The sequence below is a fragment of the Pogona vitticeps genome, chromosome 3 (genome assembly GCF_051106095.1).
Source record: "Pogona vitticeps strain Pit_001003342236 chromosome 3, PviZW2.1, whole genome shotgun sequence".
Taxonomy (NCBI): Eukaryota; Metazoa; Chordata; class Lepidosauria; order Squamata; family Agamidae; genus Pogona; species Pogona vitticeps.
In genome coordinates this window covers 36,619,777-36,642,603 of record NC_135785.1, presented here as the reverse complement: position 1 = coordinate 36,642,603, position 22,827 = coordinate 36,619,777, and the positions used below count along the sequence as shown (strand labels likewise).

Below are 22,827 nucleotides of genomic sequence, written 5' to 3'. Positions count from 1 at the left end.
GGACCACAGCAAACTATGGCAAGTTCTTAAAGAAAAGTGAGTGCCTGACCACCTTGTCTATCTCCTGAGAAATCTCTATGCGGGACAGGAAGCAACAGTTAGAACTGGATATGGAACAGCTGATTAGTTCAAAATTAGGAAACAAGTACAATATGGCTGTATATTGTCCCCCTGCTTATTTAACTTATATGCAGAATACATCATGCGAAAGGCAGGACTAGATGAATCCCAAGCCAGAATTAAGATTGCCGGAAGAAATATCAACAACCTCAGATATGCAGATGATAACACTCTGATGGCAGAAAGTGAGGAGGAATTAAAGAACCTCATAATGAGGGTGAAAGAGGAGAATGCAAAAATGGTCTGAAGCTGAATATAAAAAAAAAACTCAGATCATGGCAACTGGTCCCATCACCTCCTGACAAATAGAAGGGGAAGATATGGAGGCAATGACAGATTTTACTTTCCTGGTCTCCATGATCACTGCAGATGGTGACAGCAGCCAGGAAATTAAAAGACGCCTGCTTCTTGGGAGGAAAGCGATGATAAGCCTAGACAGCATCTTAAAAAGCAAAGACATCACCTTGCCGACAAAGGTCTGGATAGTCAAGGCTATAGTTTTTCCAGTAGTGATGTATGGAAGTGAGAGCTGGACCATAAAGAAGGCTAACCACTGAAGAATTGATGCTTTTGAATTGTGGTGCTAGAGGAGACTCTTGAGAGTCCCCTGGACTGCAAAGAGAACAAACCTATCCATTTTGAAGGAAATCAACCCTGAATGCTCACTGGCAGGGCAGATCCTGAAGCGGAGGCTCCAATACTTTGGCCATCTCATGAGAAGAGAAGAATCCCTGATGTTGGGAAAGTGTGAAGGCAAGAGGAGAAGGGGACGACAGAGGACGAGATGGCTGGACAGTGTCATCGAAGCTACCAACATGAATTTGAGCCAACTCCGGGAGGCAGTGGAAGACGGGAGGGCCTGGCGTGCTCTGGTCCATGGGGTCACGAAGGCTAAACAACTGCGAAGCAAGGACCTTTGAAAGACAACCGGACCTTCGTCTAAGCGGCGCCAGAAGTGGACAAGCAGCTCCGAGACACATCGTTAGACTTGCAAAGACCGAAAAGCGTTTTTCACATCCAAACTCTAAACGGGGGAGGGGGGAGTAAAATAAGGGGGCGCAACCGGTTCCCGCCCCAAACATCTGTCTGCATTGACTTCAGGTGTCGATCTTCAGACGTTTGGGACAAAACACGTGCCGCCACCCCCGTAACGCACTCGCCTCCTCCTCCACAGTCCTCCCCCGCCCCGCATTTCTAGAGCCGCCACCGGTTGCTCCCCGAGCCCTGCCTTCTCGCCTCGGCCCGCCGTGGCCCCTGCGGTCTCCCCTCTGCTCGTTCCCCCAGGACTGACCCTCGTGCCCTTGAGGCCTTTGGGAGACAAGCGCTAAGTAGGTGGGGCTCACGAGAGACCTCGGGCGGCTGGACTGGACGAGGCCGGAGGGCCCCCGCGGGCGCTGCCCGTCCCCAAACGTGGAAGGGGCGCCCTGCAGTGAATGGGCTGCCCTGCGCCGCCCCGGGAGCGCCAGGCCGCCGCCCAGTTCCCGAAGGCGAAGCGGGCTGTGTTCGCTTGGCGGCGCCTCCTCGCCTTTCTCGGACGGCGAAGCCTCCTCGACCCTTCCGGGCAGAGCCAGGCGCGGCATGAAGGTCGAATTTGCCCCGCTCAATATTCCCCTGGCCAGAAGATTACAGACAGCGGCCGTGTTTCAGTGGGTCTTCTCCTTCCTGCTGCTAGGTAACCGCTCTTTCGCTTCTTGGACGCATCCACCGCCGTGGTTCTTGCGCCCGATCCTGACCGCCTCGGTTTGCAAGGACCTCTGGTCTTAAGTTGGGGGGGGGCGGGCTTCCTCCCAAACGTGCTGGTAGTCTTCAGTCTCAGCCGTGCCCCTCCGTCTTTAAGACGGCAAACCCAACTGAACGGGGACGGCATTTGCTTTCTAATAAACGTGCTTAAGACGGACTTGTCGCGCAGTTCTTCGCGCGGTTACTTGGAAGTGAGAGTTCCAGCTGAATTGAACAGGGTCTACCTCCGGATAAAATGAACGTTGGATCGGGACTGTCTCAAAGTCTAAACAAGTGGACAGCCCTGCACCTACATTGGGAGCCAATTCCACTGAGTTAAACTGATCTCAAACAGGCGCCTAAGCTTACTCTTTACTAAGGACTTATGGAACAAGGGAGAGGGTTAGCTCAGAGTAAAGGGGCTTTACCTTCAGTCCTAGACATGTTTCCTAGGTTGTAAAACCTGGTGTGATGTAGTGGATAGAACGAGAGACTAGGACTATGGAAAACAAGGTTCGAATACCCACTCTGCCCTGGAACCTCACTGAGGGAGTGGAACTGTTAAAACCACTCGTTAAGTACCATCCCGTACTTACCTTGAAAACCCTGTCAGGGTTTCTGTAAGTCAGTTTTGCCTGGAGGGCACATCACAACAGCAATAAGACCTAGCTCAGGATGTGACCTACTGTCTAGCAACCTGGAAAGCCAATGCATATTTGCTTGTGACTCAAGCCCGTTTAATTTCCTAAGACTTCCTTGTGGGGGAGGGGCAGGCTGGGAGATTCAGAGGGTTGGCCAAAAAAGTCATTTTTCCAAAATCCGCTTCCAAACAGGTATGCATTTGGTCTGGCTGCACAATCAACCATAGGCTAGATCTGTTCATTACTGTTTATGGAAACTGAAAACTGGCCAACTGCATTGTACACCCTGATAGCGAGTTTTGGTTGCTTTCATCCAGTCACATTACTTCCCATGGGACCATGTTCTAAAAAGATGGACTGGTGGATCCAGAGTTTCTGAGTAATTAATTGATCCTACTCTGCTGAAGAGAAACATTAGGTATCTCACATTACGTTATTAAGGTAATATGAGATACCTAACAGAGAAACTGGATCTTCCAAATTGCAGCGTGCAAGGAAAGGGGAGAAAAAGCAGGCTGTGTTGGATCCTGTATTATTAAGTCACTCTCAATTTATGGCAACCTTATGAATGAACAACCTACAAAAAGGCATACCCCCTTCATAGAATCATAGTATCATAGAAAAGTGAAATTGGAAGGACCTACAAGGCCATCAAGTCCAACCTCCTGCTCAACGCAGGAATACAATCAAAGCATATCTGCCAGGTGATTATCCAAGTTTTTCTTGAATGCCTTTAGTGTTGGAGCACTCACCAGCTCCCGAGGTAACTGGTGCCACTATTGTACTGCTCTAACAGTTAGGAGATTTTTCCTGATATTGAATCGAAATCTGACTTCCTTTAACTTGAGCGCATTGTTGCGTGTCCTGCACTCTGGGATGATCAAGAACAGATCTTGCCCCTTGCTCAGGTCTGGCAAACAGTCAAGCAGTTTTTCCAAATCTGGTGTCCTCTGGATGTGTTGGAGTCTAGTATCCATCATCCACAGCCCATATGACATCTGGCTAGGAAAGACTGAAGTACAACTTATTCATAGTGCTTGTGATTTGCAATCAAATCACTTCTGATTTATAAACCCATGTGTGCTTTGTGGTGCTTCTGGTAGAGATCATGTGCTTCCCATAATCTCCAGCTGGCATGGCTATTGGCCAGGATAGTTTGGGATTTGTGGATGTTATAAATCAAAAGTATAACTTTTCTAAGCTCTCCCTACGAATTAATGAACGACCTTCAAAAGCTTTCCTTAAAAGCCCTGCTTAGGTCCTGCAAAGTAAAAGTTGTGACTTCCTTTATTGAATCACTCTATTTATTGTTCACACTCCTTTTTCTACCACCTTCACCTTTTCTTACCATTATTGTATTTTGTAGTAGAATTGAATGCAATCATGCAGGGTAGACGTTGTAGTCAGAGATTGGAAAAGTATCTACTGCAACCAAGCTCTCTTTAGAGTTGATCTTTTTAATGTAAAATAAAACTTGATTTCCCTACCTCTTCCATCTGTGGCTTCAGTATCGCTTTGGAGGACAAAACCCAAATAAAAGTTTTAACATAAGGCAAGGAAATACATTTGGGAAATATTATTTGAAAGCCAGTGTGGTGTAGTAGTAGATAAAATGACCTGGCTCAGACTCAGGAGACTTGGGTTCAAATCCTAGTGAGAGCATGGAGAGTCACTGGGAGGAGGTAGCAATGGTAAAAGACCTCCTTAAATATCTAACATACCTTGAAAATCTTGTCAGGGTTTCTAGTAATGTGCATGACATCTCTGTGTGTTCTGTGCTGTCAAGTCAGAACCGACTTATAGCAACCCTAATTGAGCATTCAAGGTAAGTGAGGCATCTAAAGACTAGTTTTACCAGTTCCACTCCCCTGGTCAGTTTCGAACATTGTTCTCCAGAGTCCTAGTCCATCACTCTATCCACTACACCACACTGGACAATGAAGAAGGCTAACAGGGGGAAAATGGATCATTTGAAATATGGTGCTGGAGAATAGCCTCCTGCCAACCTAGCAGTTCGAAAGCATGTAAAAATGCGAGTAGATTAATAGGTAACACCACGGTGGGAAGGTAATGGCATTCCATGTCTAGTTGTGCTGGCCATGTGACCACGGAAACTGTCTATGGACAAACGCTGGCTCTACAGCTTGGAAACTGGGATGAGCACCACCCCCTAGAGTTGGACACGACTGGACATTTGTCAAGGGTAATCTTTACCTTTACCTTACCTTACTGGAGAATAGCATGATACCCTTAATTGCAAGAAATATGAACAAGTGGGTCTGGGCACATCATGAAAAGACAGGATTCTCTGGAAAAGACAATAAAGCTGGCAAAGGTGGAAGGCTGCAGGAAAAGAGGGAGACCAAATATGAGATGGATTGATTCCCTAAAGGAAGCAAAAGGTTTACAAGACCTCAGCAGGGCTTCTTTTCTTGTATGACAGAGCCTTGTAAAAATCTTGGTCTTGTTTTAATCTCTAAAGAAATGGTGCTTCCACAGTTTGAGGGTTTACAGTCTTGGAAGACCTATGCATGAAATTTGATCTCCTTCAACTTGGTGTATGGAGGTGTGATCGGGTTCATTTAAAAATTTTGGCAGTTCCTCACTTTTGGAGGGAAATAACAACGGAGGCTTGTCAGTTGGATTCACAATTTCACTTTTATTGGTTTCTAATCTTTCAACGATGATTTCAGTTGGATCAAAGCAAGATAAATCAGGCAATGGGCCATAACTTGAAGAAACTAACTTGCGATGAAAGTCTAGATAACTCATTGGGGTGCTGGGCCAAAATGCTCCCGATCCGCAGGGGAGCACTCCTCACTGTGCAGATGGTTCCGCAAAATGGGTGCCTCGCCCAGCCTCCCTCTTTAGGTGGTTTATTGTAGGTGGGATCTGGCCGAATCACCTTTTTTGCCTCTTCCTTGCCCGCACAGAAAGAAAATCACTGTTCACTCGTGTGTCTCACATATGGTCTCTCCCTCCTTTGGTTTTGGGGTCAAGTAACAGTCCACCAGCCTTCAGGTTTGGAAAATCCTTCAAGAGCCCACACACCTTCTCATAGTCTCTGGTCTATCTCGTCCTTCCTTTCTTCTCAATCCCTTGTTTTCAAATCTACTGCCAAACCACCTCTCCCCCTGTGTATTTATACTTTCTTCCCAAACTAACATCCTTTGCTCCTCCCCTTTTCCTTTCTCTCCCTCCGCCACCAAACAGACCTCAACCTTTCCTTTCATCTCTTCTATTTTTCCCGCCTCTTTCCCTAGGACTTCTCTTCCCTTAGATGCCTCCATACCGCAACTTCCTTTTTCCTCTCTGACCGCCTCTCCTGTTGAAGACGGCTCACTTTCTTTCAATTCTCCTTCACAGGAGGGAACAATGCACAATGAGAAAGGAGGAGAAAACTGTATTGAGAATAAATTGCAATTGGATTATTTCAAATATTTTGTGGTCTTTGTTTCCTTTTTAGCACAGTGTTGCTGTGGCATCTTTATGATCTTCCTTTTTGGGGACTACTGGTTTATCTCAGCGTTTTATGCACTCTGGCTCTACCTTGACTGGGAATCACCTCACACTGGAGGGAGGAGATCTCAGTGGGTCAGAAACTGGATGGTGTGGAGGTACTTTAAGGAATACTTTCCAATCCATGTAAGTAAAATCCCATAGGGAATGGTGAAAATTAATCTGTGGGGCTAGCAATTCCAACCAAACTGAGCCCTGACACTGCATGTCTCTATTAAGTATTTTTGTCAGTTTTACTGGGATAGAAACTAAAAGTACTGCTGAAAATGTGGAATTCAACTTCTGCTTTTTTTGGGGGGGGGAGTCTGTACAATAATTTTGAGGAGGAACCAGTATCAAGGCAGAACATTGTATTTGTATCTGAAGACATAGTCTTGCATCTGAAGAAGTGGACTACAGGCAATGACTGCTTATGTATGATAAAACCTGTTCATTTTTTAATGTCCCAAGACTTTCTGTGGTATCTTGGCAGCTGTCAGTGAGTCAATATGTTTGCTAATGAGTCTCACTGCCTTCTCTATGAGCAAGCAGTAAATCTACTTGGCAAATAAAGCCTATCACTTGCATCTCTCTTTTTTTTCTTACTTTTATTAATCCTGTGCTGACATTTTGCTGTGTGAACTGCAAATACCAGGAACCAATGCCCAAACAACAGCTGAAATCTTGTTGTGCAGCTGCACGCTTGCAGAAATTGTATGGAAAACAGCAGCAAGGCAGAAATGCTATTCACTAACCACTTTTCACCACACATGCCAAACAACAGTCGTGATGAGAAGTGCACAATTAGTTGAATGATTGTATTGCACAATGTTGGTTGCCTGAGTGTAACACAGGCAACCAACTGCTTGTGTATCTTTATACTTCCCCAGGCTGTACAGGATTTCAGCCAATGAGAGAAAATGACAAACAAGTGAACATGAACCCAAATAGGGCAAGAAGCTTGTATCTGTAGAATAATTTCAGAAAAGGCATTTTTCCTATTGAATAGTTCTGAATTATAAAATAGTGGCCGAAAAGAAGATGGCAAAAGTTAAAGCAGCTCTCTTTCTAGCAGTGACTTAATTTTTTTAGGTAAGGACAGAAGGCAGTGAATCATAAAACAATGAATCTTAATATCTCACCTTTCCCCCCCAGTATTTTGAATTAAAGCATCCATAACCCTTTATCATTAGCTGTGTTGGCTGGAGCTTCTGGAAGTTGAAGCCCAAATCTGTGGAGGAGCAACAATGTCTTACTTAGAAATAATGACCATTATCATGTAGTGGATCATATAAAGGCTGACCCTTTTCAGTGTTCTTTTTTTAAAATACTGTATAACAAAATATAACAAAAATGTAAATGGCAAATAGAACGACAACTGTAATTCACCATTCTGTTCAGGCAACCAGTTACCTTGTGGTAGCCCACAAGCAAGATATGAGTAGAACATCTTCTCCCGTTCATTTCTGCTTGCAACTGGCATGTAAGAGGCATACAGATCTGACTAGACCCTTGGTCTAGACTCTAGATGGGCAGGATAGAATTCTAATAAATAAATAAATAGCAGTCTTCATAAATAGCAGTCTCCTCTGTCATGGTCGGATCATCACCTAATAAAATGTAACCTCAACATGGCCCTCCCCCCTCGCAGGGAGCAGGGACCTATTGTTATGGTCCGCCCTCGAAGACTACTGGATCCGAATGGATTCCAGGATGCCATGAGAGGAGTTCCGACTGACCTGGCTGGCGCTCCTGTCGAGGCTCTGACCGTCAGCTGGTTCGCCGCTGCGGCTAGGGCTGTTGACACGATCGCACCTAAGCGCCCTCTCCAACGCAGAGCTCGCCCGGCTCCTTGGTTTAACCAGGACCTCCGGGCGCTGAAGCGGATAAGGAGACGGCTAGAGCGCAAATGGAGAAAGGACCCGACGGATCACAATTGGATTGCTGTTAAAGTCGCCACTAACCTTTACCTGGCTAAGGTAAAGGCTGCCAGTCGAGCATACTTCGCTAACCGGATAAGCGAAGCGTCCAACCAGCAGGCGGAATTATTCCGTATAGTGCGCGACCTATCCGGAATTGGTCCGGGTGATGGGCCTCCCCCTAGTCTTACACCGGACCAATTTGCAGCATTTTTTAAATCTAAAGTGGAGGCCATCCGCCGGGACCTCTCTCCTTATTTGAACACAGTGAGTCGAGCTGAGATGTCCAGCGCTCCGTCTTGCCCGGTAACTTTTGATTCTTTTCAGCCAGTCACGCCTGACACTGTGGCCAGGGCGCTTGATCGCTGTCGTGCCACCACCTCCTCCCTTGACCCTTGCCCGGCCTGGCTAATCAAAGCAGCCAGGCCGATAACAATGGAATGGGCCACTGTAATAATAAATGGGTCTCTCCTTGAGGGCAGATTTCCATCTGCCCTCAAGGAGACACTCATTAGGCCCATTAGGAAGAAACCAAGTTTGGCGGCGGACGAGATTGGCAACTATAGGCCCGTCGCCAATGTTTCTTTCCTAAGCAAGGTGGTTGAGAGGGTGGTGGCCGACCAGCTTCAGGCGCACCTGGATGAAACAGATGCCCTGGATCCATTTCAGTCGGGCTTCAGGCCGCGCCATGGTACAGAAACGGCATTGGTCGCCCTGTGCGATGACCTTTTGAGGGAGGCCGACAGGGGCAACGTGTCCCTGCTGGTCCTCCTCGATATCTCAGCGGCCTTTGATACCATTGACCACGGTATCCTCCTGGGGAGGCTCTCCGAGTTGGGAATTGGTGGCCTGGCATTGGCCTGGCTCCGTTCCTTCTTGGGGGACCGCCCCCAGAGAGTACAGCTTGGGGAGAATGTCTCGGCCCCGTGGAGTCTCAACTGTGGGGTTCCACAGGGGTCGATTATCTCCCCAATGCTATTTAACATCTATATGAGGCTGCTGGGTGGGGTCATCAGGGGATGTGGAGCTCGGTGTCATCAGTATGCTGATGATACTCAGCTGTACATCTCCTTTCCACCTACCACAGGAGATGCCGTTCTGTCCCTTCAGCGCTGCCTGGGGACCGTACTGCAATGGATGCAGGAGAATGGGTTGAGGCTGAACCCGGACAAGACGGAGGTACTGAGGGTGGCGCTCCCACAGTCGGGTGTTTGGGAAACTTCCTCACTTTTGGGGGGGCGACCCTCCCCGCCAAGGATGGGGTCCGCAGCTTGGGGATCCATCTGGACCCGGCGCTCACCATGGAATCCCAGGTGGCGTCGGTTGTCCGAACCGCCTTTTACCACCTTAGGCGGATAGCCCAGCTGCAGCCCTATCTCGAGGTGGGGGCGCTCACTACGTTGGTGCATGCGCTCGTAATCTCAAGATTAGACCACTGTAATGCGCTCTACGTGGAGCTGCCTTTGAGGCTGCTGCGGAAATTACAGGTGGTGCAGAATGCGGCGGCCAGACTACTCAGTGGTGTGAAAAGGTACCAACACATTTCGCCCACTCTGGCCGCATTGCATTGGCTGCCCATCCGTTTCCGCATCGACTTCAAAATGTTGACGCTTACTTATAAAGCCCTAAACGCCTTGGGGCCTCGATACTTGGCGGAACGCCTATTTCCACCAAGTTCTACCCGTGTCACTCGCGCGAGTCAGGAGGTGAGGCTGAGGAGCCTAACGCCGAGGGAGGCCCGGAAAGAAAAAACAAGAAATCGGGTCTTCTCGGCAGTGGCTCCTCGCCTCTGGAATAACCTTCCCCCTGACATTCGCGCGGCTCCCTCACTGGGTACTTTTAAAAAACAACTAAAAACTTTGATGTACCGGCAGGCTTTCACGTTTATTAACTCCTGATCACCCTTCCCTTCCCTTCCTTTTTCTTCCTTAGTTTTGTCCCATCTTGTCGTAACTTTTCCTTTGTATAATTTATTTTAACCGTATTGTTGTTGTTTATTGTTGTAAGCCGCCTAGAGTAATCTTAATTGATTAGATAGGCGGGATATAAAATAAGTAAATAAATAAATAAATAAATAAGTAAATAAATCAGTGATGATAAACATTGGTTGAAATTCTGCTGTTTAGTATAAGAAAGCAAACCAAAGTAGGTCGACAGAATTAGTAGAGATTTGGTGAATCAACTCCTCTGTAAGTTCCATTGATTCAAATAGGTCTACTCTGTGATTTACTTTAGTATAATAAGTTGCAACTAGAGTAGATACATTTGAATCAGTGGAACTTACAGAGAAGTTGACTCACTAAATTCCCATTGGTTGAATGAGCCTATGCTATGCTTTTTACATTAATCAACACAGTTTCAACCTGCTCTTCTTGCTAAAAGTACACAGGGTTAGGCTATGTGATTCTTATAATTAATAAGTTATGGCTGTCGTCCAGTGCATTTATGTTGGAGTACATGCCTTTGAATGGAATTGAATTTACTTCTGAGGAAACATGTAACACTTCCACAATAAGAACATGGAGCAGAATTGCCTATAGTTGTAAATTCAGAAAAAGTCACTTCTCTTGTTTATAAGCAAAATGGAGTAAACACTTTAATGGGTGTTCTTTGCAGCTCATAAAGACTTCTGATTTGGATCCAAGTAAAAATTATCTCTTTGGATTTCACCCTCATGGTGTCCTTGTTGCTGGAGCCTTTGGAAACTTCTGCACTGAATATACTGGATTTAAGAAGCTGTTCCCTGGTCTGACTCCATATCTTCATATCTTGCCTTTCTGGTTCAGATGTCCTTTTTTCAGAGATTATATTATGTGTGCAGGTAAGTAAAGTTAGGTCATTTTAACAATTCCTTCAGATGCTGTATTTATTTCAGCCAACTTCTCTCAAGCTGGCGATATGCTGAGCTGCAACTTCCATCATCTCTAGCTGACATGGTTGCAGCCAGTTGCATCTACAGGGCATCAGGCTGGGCCCAGAATCTGTCAGCAGCAGAGTCTTGGGTTGTGTAACTGGTTGTACATTTTCCAAGCTGGTGCAAGGAGTCCTCCCATGCTTCCAGACCCAAGTGGCTCTTGTCAACGCACAGAGGCCAGGCAGTGCAACAGAGCAGCTGACATGCCAGTCAAGCATTAGCTAGGCATTGGAGCACTGCTTTGCCCACCCAGCCCCCTGAACCACCACCAAGTGCTAGAACTGCCCACTGTGAAATGCAAGAACGGCTCACTGTACCAGCTTTATGCTTCCCACTGGTCCAACTTTTTGCTCTGTTGGTGTTGTATTGGATCCTGACCAAAGGATTAAACTGGGGTGGGCAATATGTGACCCACAAATGTTGTGGATCTGCAACTCCTGCCATTCTTCTGTCTTTGGCAGTGCTGGCTAGACCTGATGGGACTTGACATTCACAGAGGGCTGCACTGTGCAGTTGCTAGTTTCAGCTGGGATGGACCCACAGACTTAATTGCAGAAGTGGAGTCAGTATGTATGGAAGTCCATTGATTCTGTGCCTATAATCCTCTAGTGAGTTATGCCAGTAAAAGGGACTGACTCCCTACTTTGATTCCTCATTGCTTAAACTTATTCCGACTACATGTTTCTCTGGTGGTGCTATGCATGACCTGGAATTGAAGCAGGCACTGCAAAAGAGGGCACCTCTTTCAGACAATTTTTTTGGACTTTCCCTACGAACATGGGAAAGTCAGGAGTACAGGGGATGGGCTGGAGCATGTGTGGCTGCTTGAGAGAGAAACAAACACCTGAGTAGGCTATCGTTATAGGAGTCTCTACTTCGGCTGTTTGTTACCTTCCAATTAAAAAAAAACAATTAAAAGTAACCGCTTATGTTACTTTTTAATAAGAAGAAAAAGGGTTGCTTTTTGAGAACTTCAACGACAATGATAGCTAACTTCATTCTGGAACCTTAAGCTGTAGATAAGCAGTCATGTTGTATAAAATGTGACTTTCCAAGTTCTGATCTTATGGGATTTTTCCATATGTTCACATTGGAGTAGTTTAATGTCATAATTTGTGCATGTTTTTGCATTAAACTACCCTGTTTCCCTGAAAATAAGACAGGGTCTTATATTAATTTTTGCTCCAAAAATGCATTAGGGCTTATTTTCAGGGGATGTCATTTTTTTCCTATGTACAGCGATCTATATTGATTCAAATACAGTCCTGTCATCTTCTTCTGGTTGCTGCACAATGGTGGACGGCGGGATTTCACTTAACCGGGGCTTATTTTTGGGGTAGTGCTTATATTACGAGCATCCTGAAAAATCATACTAGGGCTTATTTTCAGGTTAGGTCTTATTTTTGGGGAAACAGGGTATATATGTGTCAAATGCGTATTTGAAGCCCATGCTTGGGTTCCTCTTCTTCTGTATCTTTAAACAGCTACTAGTAGGGGGAGTCTGCTCCAGATCAAGTCTGTAGTGTCTTGTGGAGGACTTGAGCCTTCCTTTCCTCCTGTTCCAATTGCTGTTTGCCACCTTAGTTTGATTTCAGGATTAATATATGTATAATGGCTATAAACAGCTACAAGACTCAGCACAGCATTTGTAGTAAGTTGAATGAGTTTTTCTTTCAGGAATGGTTTCAGCATCAAAGAAGAGTGTGTCTCATGTGCTGAGCAATGAAAGAGGGGGAAATGTTGCTGTGATTGTAATTGGAGGGGCAGAAGAGTCTTTGGATGCTCACCCTGAAAGCATAACTCTTAATGTTCTCAAAAGGAAAGGGTTCATTAAAGTTGCTTTGAAACATGGGTAAGTTCTATACCAAGATGGCATGCTCAGAGAATAAATGTGTAGAATGGCATTTATTGGGAATCTGAAGAACTCATATTTTAATGGACATTAGCCAAAATCCTATTGCTTCATATAGTAAATCGCACTAGAGAAGGCTCATCAAATCAATGGAGATTTAGTGAGTAAATTGTTTTGTAGGTTCTGTTGATTCAAATGGGCCTACTGTAGTTGTGATCTATTGTGCTAAAGTACATTACAGTTAGAGGAGGCCCATTTGAATAAATGGAACTTGACTCCCCAAATCTCCATTGATTCAACGGATCCACTATAGTGTGATTTATCATTCTGTAAGATGTAATGAAAATGAAATCTGAGGTAAACTTTGAAATGCATTGCGAAGGAAGGTAGTTGAGAACAATGTCTCACTGCAGGAATCCAGTTGAGAAAGATGTCTCAGAGAAATCTTTAAAACAATATTTGATCTGCCTAGTAAGGAATAACCAGGCAGTGACTGTGAAAATGAGTCCTACTATGGGTGAAGGAACTCCATTGCCTGAAGGGGAATGAGCTCATCCAGGCTCCTTAATTATTGGTATTATTATGATTAGTATTGGTAGTAACAACTGATGACATTGACAGAGTGCTTGAGTCACTGAGTCAAACATGGGTAAATATGGCCCTCAAGATGTTTCTGAACTGCACTGTGAGGTTGGGCTCAAAGGAGTTGTAGGCAAAAAATATCTGGAGGGTCACACCTGCCCATATCTTCTTCTGTCATCCTCCAACACTTACAATAACTGTTTGTGTGCTTCATTGCATATGTGTGAGTGTAAAAGGGATGCACTGTACATGGAACTATGAAGTCAGATATTAATCTGTAAACCAGTATGAAATGAATACATGTAGGCATTCTTCAGTCTCGAGAGACTATAGTATCGTGCTCTGTATGGAAGTCTTGGAACAGTGTCTTGTGTGGCTGAGAAGGCCAATTCGAGAGTAACAATCCCTTCCACACTGAAGAAAAATCCAATCTGTCCCCTGTCCAGCTCCCTGGCTTTGCTTGTTTCGGGGCTGCCTCTTTGCCTCGGTCTGCTGTACAAGTGTCTCTTCAAATTGGGAGAGGCCATGATGCACCGCCTGCCTCCAGGCTGAACAGTCAGATGTCAAGGTTTCCCATCTGTTGAGGTCCATTCCTAAGGCCTTCAGATCCCATTTGCAGATGTCCTTGTAACGCAGCTGTGGTCTCCCTCAGGGGCGGCTTCCCTGCACTAATTCTCCATACAGGAGAACCTTTGGAATCCGACCATCAGCCATTCTCACAATGTGCCCAAGCCAACGTAGACGGCACTGTTTCAATATTGTATACATAAATACATATCATCAGAAAAAAACAGCTGAGAGGAGATAGAATAGCACTCTTCCAATACTTGAAAGGTCATCATACAGAGGAGGGACAGAATCTGTTTTCAATCATTCTAGAATGCAAGACTCATAATAATCAGCTCAAGTTACAGGAAATCTGTATCCCTTCTGTCCTTGAACTGCTGGATTGCTCAGTTGTTTAGGCCTCTAGCCACAGTTTGGTAGTTTGATTCCCCACTGTGCCTCCTTGACAGAGGCTGGACTCGATGATTCGTAGTGCCCCTTCCAGCTCTGCAGTTCTAAGGTTATAAGCCAAATTTCAGTTGATTATTAGGAAAACTTCCTGTTAGATCACTATGGTAATGGAACCCATTATCTCTAGTGCTGGAGGCATTCAAGAGCAAATTAGACAACTTCTTGTCAGGTTTACAGTACTTTGATTTGGATTCTTGCAGTAGTTGAAGTCCAGGGCCTTATAAGCCCCTTCCAACTCCATTATTCTGAGATCCTATGATTGTGCAATGTGCACAACAGCTGCATATATGTAAGCTTTGTTTCCAGGGAAGAGGGTGGAGAACTACGGCCTTGGGACAACAACTGACTGACCTTCCTCACAGTGTGCCAGTGAAACAGCCTGTGTCGTAACTTCCTCTTTCTTACTGTTTTTCCCCCCAGTCACGGTTTCTAAATGGGCTATTGGCCAATAATAACCACACAGACCTTTCCCTTCCTTTATATATTGCTTTCTTATTTCAAAATGCATCTCCATAATTTCTAGTTTAATTTCTGGGTAAAAGAGACAGCCAACAGTAATTTCCTAAACCTTTCCTCATCCTATCTTCCTTTATCCTCCATTGGAAAGCTCTTTTTGTCATTTTAAAATGGCTTAATATACAGTGTTTTCCATTTTTGGATCTATGTAATCTGTAGAGACTTGAAAATAAAGAACTGTATGATTTTAGCAGAAACACATTTCTGTTTCGGCAGTCTTACAATGTATGGTGTATTAAGCTAAGTGGCCTTGTGAGCTAACATTATATAAATAGCTGCTGTTTCTAACCAGAGCTTGGAAAAGCTGCATGTTTGGACTGAAGCTCATAGAATACTCTAGTCATATTACAACTCACTGAATCCCCCAACCAGTGGCTATGCTAGCTGATGTGAGTTACAGTCCGAAAAGTGACTTTTTTCTGTCTGTAATGATGTATGCAGAGGACTGTCAAAACTCTGTAAGTACTATATATGCTAGTTCTTTAATGTATAAAAATTACATTTCAGATTATATCCAGTTTATCCTACTTAAGGATCAAAGGTTGGGGAGGTGACTACCTCATTTGTCTTCCAGAAAAAAATACTTTTATAATTTTTATATTTTTTGCTTTTAGTTCTTTTATAATTTTTATTTTGGTATATGTATATGTTATTTTTTATTTGTCTGGAAGCCGCCTAGAGTGGTCGCAATGACCAGATAGGCAGGGTATTAAATAAATAAATAAATAAATAAATAAATAAATAAATAAATAAATAAATAAATAAATAAATAAATAAATAAATAAATAAATAAATAAATAAATAAATAAATAAATAAATAAATAAATACATACATACATACATACATACATACATACATACATACATACATACATACATACATACATACATACATACATACATACATACATACATACATACATACTTTGACAAATCCACCTGGCTGTACACATTGGCCAGAAAAGGAGCAGATGCAGGAAGCTTTCTTCCCCATCTTTCTTCGAGAAAGAATCCTGTGCTCCAGCTGCCAGTTGTCTAGGGACTGTAAAACCAAAAGGAAGTCAGGTCTTTACGAGTGAGTAGTATGGGATTATCCATGTATGGCCTTCCAGATGTTTTCTTCTTCCATTTCTAGAAGCCTCCAGACAGGATAGACAGCAGTCAGAGTTTCTGAGACTTAAGGCTGAAAATGAAAGGCTTGCAGGTTGTCCTTATGTAGGTATATGTATTTAAAACATGAGATGCCCTCTTAGCTAGATCAGATGATACTGCTCAGATTTTACTTCTGTTCAGGTCATCATGCTAGACTTAACTTGGATGTATGAGTAGAGGGAGCAAATTAGCCCAGCCCACTTTCTCAATGCTCTCTTCTTATGTAGGTCCACACTCTGAAAAGAAGCTCCACTGTGAGTAACCAGGGTTTGTGATTGCATAGAGAGGCTGTACACATAGAAGACACTGTCTCCTTTAGAATATTGCTCATCAGTGGAAGAAAGTGATGAGTGGTTAAGCTAGCAGTGCCCCCCCTCCTTATAAGTTGAAGGCAATCTCCTTATGAGCCCCTGATCAGGATTTGTATAACCAAGAACCCGTATCATCGAATCCAGCCCATATCAAAGAGGCACAGTGGGGAACTGAACCTCCCAGCCTCTGGTTCCACAGCCAGAAACCTAAGCCACTAAGCTATCCAGTATTCAATTGTGTAAATCAAGGCTTAATTATACTGTTTATTAAACTTTTCCCAGAGCCAGTAGTTTGCTGAATAAATTTCTTTTTTAAAAAGTCTAATTACAGCGGAGTTAAATGCAAGTGGTGCATTTGAAAGTTAGAATTTCTGACCTAGAGGGCTTAGATTACATGTTCCCACATGAACCTCTTAAGGTTTCAAGATGTCCTGGGGAAGCCCTTCTGTCAATCCGACCAGCCTAGTAAGCATTTTTGGTTCATGCTCCATAGAAGGCTGATTTAGGGGTTACTCCCAAGACAAGAAACTTCTTTCCCTGGAAAAGTAGGTTGGGCCCTCCTTTGCTGACCTCTTAGTGACAGCAAAGATCTTTAAAGGCAAGTTTTTAGCTGCAGAGAAAAAAAGTTTTATTTTTAAAAGGCAAACATTTTTTATATATGTTTGTTATTTTCTTTTGTTTTTAAATTGCTTTACATTTAATGACATTTAATATTGTCATATTTCATTGCATTTTTAAATTTTTAAAATTTATATTCTAGTTTTCTTCCCCCATTGCCATTTCCTAAGCCAGTTTGAGTCCCTGAATTGAGGAGAATGCAGACTATAAATAAAATAAACAAAAAAGCTTTTAAAAACCTATGTTTAACTTGACATGTTTGATGTGAAATATCCTGATGGAATGTTCTCCCCCTTCTTAACCTGCTACATATTATTTTTCTCTGACAGGGCTCAGCTAGTTCCAGTGTTTTCTTTTGGTGAAAATGAATTGTTCAAGCAAGTTGCCAATCCAAAAGGAACATTGCTGAGAACATGGCAAGAAAAGCTACAGAAGATTATGGGATTTGCTATGCCTCTGTTTCATGGCCGAGGGGTCTTTCAATATAGTTTCGGCTTGATGCCTTATAGGAAACCTATTCATACAGTTGGTGAGTTCTTTTTCCAGTTTTGGATTTTCTTTGTGGATATTTAAATATACACTTTTGTTGCTATGAAGACTAGGCATCTATTCTTTGAGATGTGTTCTTTTCTTAGAGAGTATGTCCTTTTTCTAGAAAAAAAGAGGAAAACATTTGAAACTGGTACTTAAAGAACCATTTAAAACTCTACTCTGAAAAAGCAGAGGCAAGACAACAAAGAATCAGTCTACTCTAAAAGCAGACAACAGTACCTGAGAAAGAAAAATCATTATCAGATCTTTGCAGGCACTAGTTTATATCACCACATTCACTCAGTGTGGTATAGTCACAAAGTCCACCCCCCTGGTGAACACATTCCCACAGAAGCAAACAGAAGAGTCCCCCCCAAAAAAACCCTCACCAAAAATATACTTTTAACAGAAAAAGCACACAATAAATTGACAAAATAAAAATTTTAACAATTCAATCAAACAGGGAAAGCATCCCCCATCATACAGATTTGCTTTGATTTGGATTCCTGCGTTGAGCAGGAGGTTGGACGATGGTCTTAAAGACCCCTTACAATTCAATTATTCTATGATAGTTTGCAGCGCTCTGCCAGTGTGGAGATGTTAAATTTCTTGCAGCTTCTTAAAATTATAAATATATGGATTACTGTCTTTCATACTGTAGAAAAGGAAATGAAAGCAAAGCCTAAAAAGGCTGTTTTAAACTAAAGCAATCCAGGTTATTGACTTAGAGGCAGAGCACTTATATCCACAGTGGGAAATGGGCAGCCTTTCAAGTGCTGGAATGCAATTCCCATCAACCCTGGCCAGCATAGCTAGTAGTTGCAGTACAACCACAGTTGTAGGGCTACATGTTCCCCATTTCTGTTACGTACAATGTTTTTGTGTCTTTGTAGTTGGGAATCCTATTGCTGTGAAACAGAATCCAAATCCCACCCTTGAAGAGATTGACCAACTCCATAAGATATATCTGCAGGAGCTGCAAAGATTATTTGAGAAAAACAAAGAAAAGTATGGAATACCCGAACACATGTCTCTCACCCTTACCTAAATATAAGCAGTGGAGATCTGGTGCAGATGCCTGCGGATGAGGAAGGAAATATCTCGGTCTCAAAAGACTTTCAAGAGTTTGCATCCTTTTTGCATAACAGCAACTGAAGTTAGAAAAGACTTGTTAATTTTCAAAAACATGTCTGGTGTGCATTTACTTTTGGTGTGAATTTGAGTTTCTCGATTGATTCATACTATTGACTGGAGATATTTCTCCCTCTTCCTGCTTCAAATGGATCTGCTTTTGTTTGTGGTATTGGGGGCAAGGGCAGAAAGTAGATTTCTGGGTGATTTGTAATAGATTGGCAAGGATTTCCAATCACACTTATTTCACAATGAAAGCAATAAAAGGTTCCTCTTCCATATAATTTATAGCACAGAAGCAAAGAATGATTTGAGTAAACAGGAATGGATTTTTGTGTACAAGGGCTGTTTAGTTTCAATACTCAGATCACCTCTGTTAAAACGGACGTGTACTATGACAAAAAGGGATTATGCAAAAAAACAAACAAACAACAACCTAGTAGGCTTCTTTTATTTTAGTCAATCAATATCAGAATGGTTGCAGAGGAGAAATTCCAAAGAGTATGCTTTTATTCCTTTAAAAAAAAATCCACTTGAGAAGTGTGTTACTATATTTTTTGCAGCTGGAAGCTTATTTATCAAAGAAACAGATGAGAAGAAATGTAGTTGATATCTTGTGGTACAACTTCATAAGCATTGGACTGTCCTGACAATTCTCAATTTTGATTTTTAGGCTGAACATAACCTCAGTGAGGAGTAAATATTTCATAATTGTTAACTGCATTGGAACTGCATTAGATCAGTCTGTCTCTATCTCTGTATATCTATATACAGTATGTATCATTACAGTGGTGCCGCGCTAGGTGACGACCTCGCAAAACGACGAATCTGCATGACAATGAGGTTTTGGTAAGGCAGTGCGGCTGTAGGATGGTTCCCATGGGGCATAGGGAGGCTGAAGGGGGCGGGGCTTTTTTTCTTTTTTTAAGATAGCCCCACAGGCTATCCAAAAAAAATGACAACTAATTGATTTGTCAAGTTTGACAACCCACAAACCAAGATGAAGCACCATTTTGGCACTTCGTCCCCATGTCTAGCGTGTATGTATAAGTCCATATGAATCAACCGTTTATGCTTTGTAGTTATGTTTGTGGGGGGGGCATATGAGTTATAAACGGATTTTGAACTGCACATTGGGCCTGGCACCCTTAAGCCAAGTGCTGTGGAAAGGAGAAGTGTTGTTGTTGTTGTTTAGTTGTTTAGTTGTGTCCGACTCTTCGTGACCCCATGGACCAGAGCACACCAGGCCCTCCTATCTTGCACTGCCTCCTGTAGTTGTGTCAATTTCATATTGGTTGCTTCACAGACACTGTCCAGCCATCTCATCCTCTGTCGTCCCCTTCTCCTCTTGCCGTCACACTTTCCTAGCATCAAGGTCTTTTCCAAGGAGACTTCTCTTCCCATGAGATGGCCAAAGTACTGGAGCCTCAGCTTCAGGATCTTTCACTCCAGTGAGGACTCAGGCTTGATTTCCTTTAGAATGGATAGGTTTTTTCTGTTGGATAGTCAAGCAATCTAGATGTAAATTTCAAAGGGGGAAGAGCCTGCAACACAAACTAACTTGTTTGCTTGTTTGTTTGCATGCTGACCAATTAGTGGGAGTTTGTTGTTCCCGGGTAGGGAGGCTCCACCCCTGTTTCCGGCCCTCCTGGCCATGAGGTGATTGAACCACCATTGTTGGTGACCATTCTTGCACACGCTCTTCACCTGGAAAGATGTAAGAACTCCATGCCGGGGCAAACTGAGCCTGGAAAATCCCTCCAGCCACGTGGGGCCAGAGGAGAAGAACATTGTATTTGCTATTTTTATTCCTGTATCTACCTGAAACCTTCTAAATGCTTATCTTCGTGAGTAGAATATAGATTTCTTCCTTTTATACAAAATAAGGCCTCCTGAGTGTTATTTCTTGAGTGCTAGTGTTTGGTGAGGGGCGGGTACAAAAGGGAACTTCTAGCTAATTCTGCCCGAACCGGCTGACACTTCTTGCTGCGCATTGTACTGGAATTCATACGAGTTTTAGTACAAACCAAACTCTCAACATGTTCTTCATGTAGTCCAGGGGACTCTCAAGAGCCTCCCCCAGCACCACAATTCAAAGGCATCAATTCTTCGGCGGTCAGCTTTCTTTATGGTCCAGCTCTCACTTCCATACATCACGACAGGAAAAATCATAGCTTTGACTCTTCGGACTTTTGTTGGTAAGGTGATGTCTCTGCTTTTTAAGATGCTGTCTAGGTTTGCCATCGCTTTCCTCCCAAGAAGCAGGCGTCTTTTAATTTTGTGGCTGCTGTTTCCATCTGCAATGATCATGGAGCCCAAGAAAGTAAAATGTGTCACTGCCTCCATATCTTCCCCTTCTATTTCCCAGGAGGTGATGGGACCAGTGGCCATGATCTTAGTTTTTTTGATGTTGAGATTCAGGCCATTTTTTGCACTCTCCTCTTTCACCCTCATTACAAGATTCTTTAATTCCTCCTCACTTTCTGCCATCAGAGTGGTATCATCTGCGTATTGGAGGGTGTTGATATTTCTTCCAGCAATCTTAATTCCGTCTTGGGATTCCTCCAGTCCAGCCTTCTGCATGATGTATTCTGCATATAAGTTAAATAAGCCGGGGGACAATGTACAGTCTTGTCGTACTCCTTTCCCAATTTTGAACCAATCAGTTGTTCCATATCCAGTTCTAACTGTTGCTTCCTGTCCCACATACAGGTTTCTCAGGAGACAGATAAGGTGGTCAGGCAGTCCCATTTCTTTAAGGACTTGCCATAGTTTACTGTGGTCCACACAGTCAAAGGCTTTTGCGTAGACAATGAAGCAGAAGTAGATATTTTTCTGGAACTCTCTGGCTTTCTCCATAATCCAGTGCAGGTTAGCAATTTGGTCTCTGGTTCCTCTGCCCCTTCGGAATCCAGCTTGTATTTCTGGGAGTTCTCAGTCCACATACAGCTGAAGCCTACCTTGGGGGATTTTGAGCATAACCTTGCTAGCCATGTGAAATGGGTGCAATTGTACGGTAGTTGGAGCATTCTTTGGCTCTGCCTTTCTTTGGGATTGGGATGTAGACTGATCTTTTCCAATCCTCTGGCCACTGCTGTTTTCCAAACTTGCTGGCATATTGAATGTAGCACCTTAACAGCATCATCTTTTAAGATTTTAAATAGTTGCAGAAACCAAAAACAAAATAAAACCCAACATACATTAGTTTTAGTTTTCTAGTGAATAGTTGGCTAGGACAATACTTTGATACCAAACATGTATCTTTGTTTATACAAATGTAATCCTTACTGTGTTTTTGCTGTTATTCCTTTAGTAGCCCACTGATGGGGAGATTGATTATACTAAAGTGGTCTAATATTAATGTCTTTGTGAAGTTTTTTTTTACAATATCCACATGAGATTATGCTTACATCGGCAACTTCCGTGAGGTTAAAATGCACACACGTACATTTTGGTTCTATTCCAGGGAGCTGAATCTTTATCATTTTAGTATTCTTTCCAACAGGAAATAGAAGCAGCACTCCTAAACTCCCTCACATTCTGTTTTTCTCCATCCAGACATTGTTGAACCATCCCCTGTGCTACACAAAAGCGAGGAACTCATGGCTTGCCTCTAAATGCTCTTAGACTTGGATCCAGTACCCTACTTATGCTGGCTGGGGGATCTGGGTAGCTGCAGAACCCAAAGAAAAGCTTTCCTGAGCTCTGGCCACAAGTTAACTACATACATAGAAGTATGGTGAACATGCATAGAAGTAAATAAAAGTTGCATGCAGTCATGAGGACCCAGCATGAAAGCTATTAATGCACGCCTACAGGGAGTCTTATACACACTAGACATCAGCTTATTTTATTAAGGCACAAACCAACTAGTCTTCCTGGTAAATTACTCTTGTTTTGTATTCTACTTGAAAAGGAGGATAGTAACCCTGCTGAGGCTAGTTCATCAGTTTATCTGATGAAGAACTGCAAGACTAACAAAGCAAGGATAATAATCTATTATTTCATTGTCTTGCATTACACCAGTCTTTGTTGTGTATTGTTATTCTATCCTCTGTCCTTCAAAGGATCTCCCAACAATCTGACTCAACAATCTTCTTTTCCTTGGCATACAGCCTCCAGCTATTTATTCTGCTTTGTTCTTAACAGAAAGCTGTTGAACCCCTGAAGGGAAAGATCTCTCTCTCTCTCTCTCTCTCTCTCTCTCTCTCTTGCCTACCTATATTTTATTATATACTTCCTCAGAGATGTAATAAAATCCAAAAACTAAAAGCAGAGGGGCACGGAATGCTGACCACTCCTTGCC

General features: G+C 43.2%; 1 protein-coding gene across 2 annotated transcripts; it reads left to right on the top strand.

Moving 5' to 3' along the window:
• The first annotated feature begins 1,466 nt into the window (after nt 1-1,466).
• MOGAT1 (monoacylglycerol O-acyltransferase 1) lies at nt 1,467-21,882 on the top strand. 2 transcript variants are annotated; one of them, XR_013542989.1, is made up of 7 exons: nt 1,562-1,792; nt 5,947-6,125; nt 10,514-10,718; nt 12,489-12,663; nt 17,189-17,388; nt 18,284-20,238; nt 20,302-21,882. XR_013542989.1 is itself a non-coding variant. In XM_020795479.3 (6 exons), exons 1-6 carry the CDS (start codon nt 1,699-1,701, stop codon nt 18,436-18,438), a joined length of 1,008 nt encoding a protein of 335 aa, XP_020651138.1. In that variant the 5' UTR covers nt 1,467-1,698; the 3' UTR covers nt 18,439-21,882. The 2 variants fall into 2 exon arrangements, 1 of the variants encoding a protein (XP_020651138.1); XM_020795479.3 differs by having other exon boundaries at nt 1,467-1,792; nt 18,284-21,882.
• Nucleotides 21,883-22,827: the final 945 nt, after the last annotated feature.

Excerpts from the sequence above, each read along its gene's own strand:
- MOGAT1 (XM_020795479.3), top strand. The coding sequence starts at position 1,699 with ATGAAGGTCGAATTTGCCCCGCTCAATATTCCCCTGGCCAGAAGATTA. Across the intron at positions 1,793-5,946 it reads CTTCTCCTTCCTGCTGCTAG|CACAGTGTTGCTGTGGCATC; the intron begins GTAACCGCTCTT and ends TTTCCTTTTTAG. Across the intron at positions 10,719-12,488 it reads AGATTATATTATGTGTGCAG|GAATGGTTTCAGCATCAAAG; the intron begins GTAAGTAAAGTT and ends TTTTTCTTTCAG.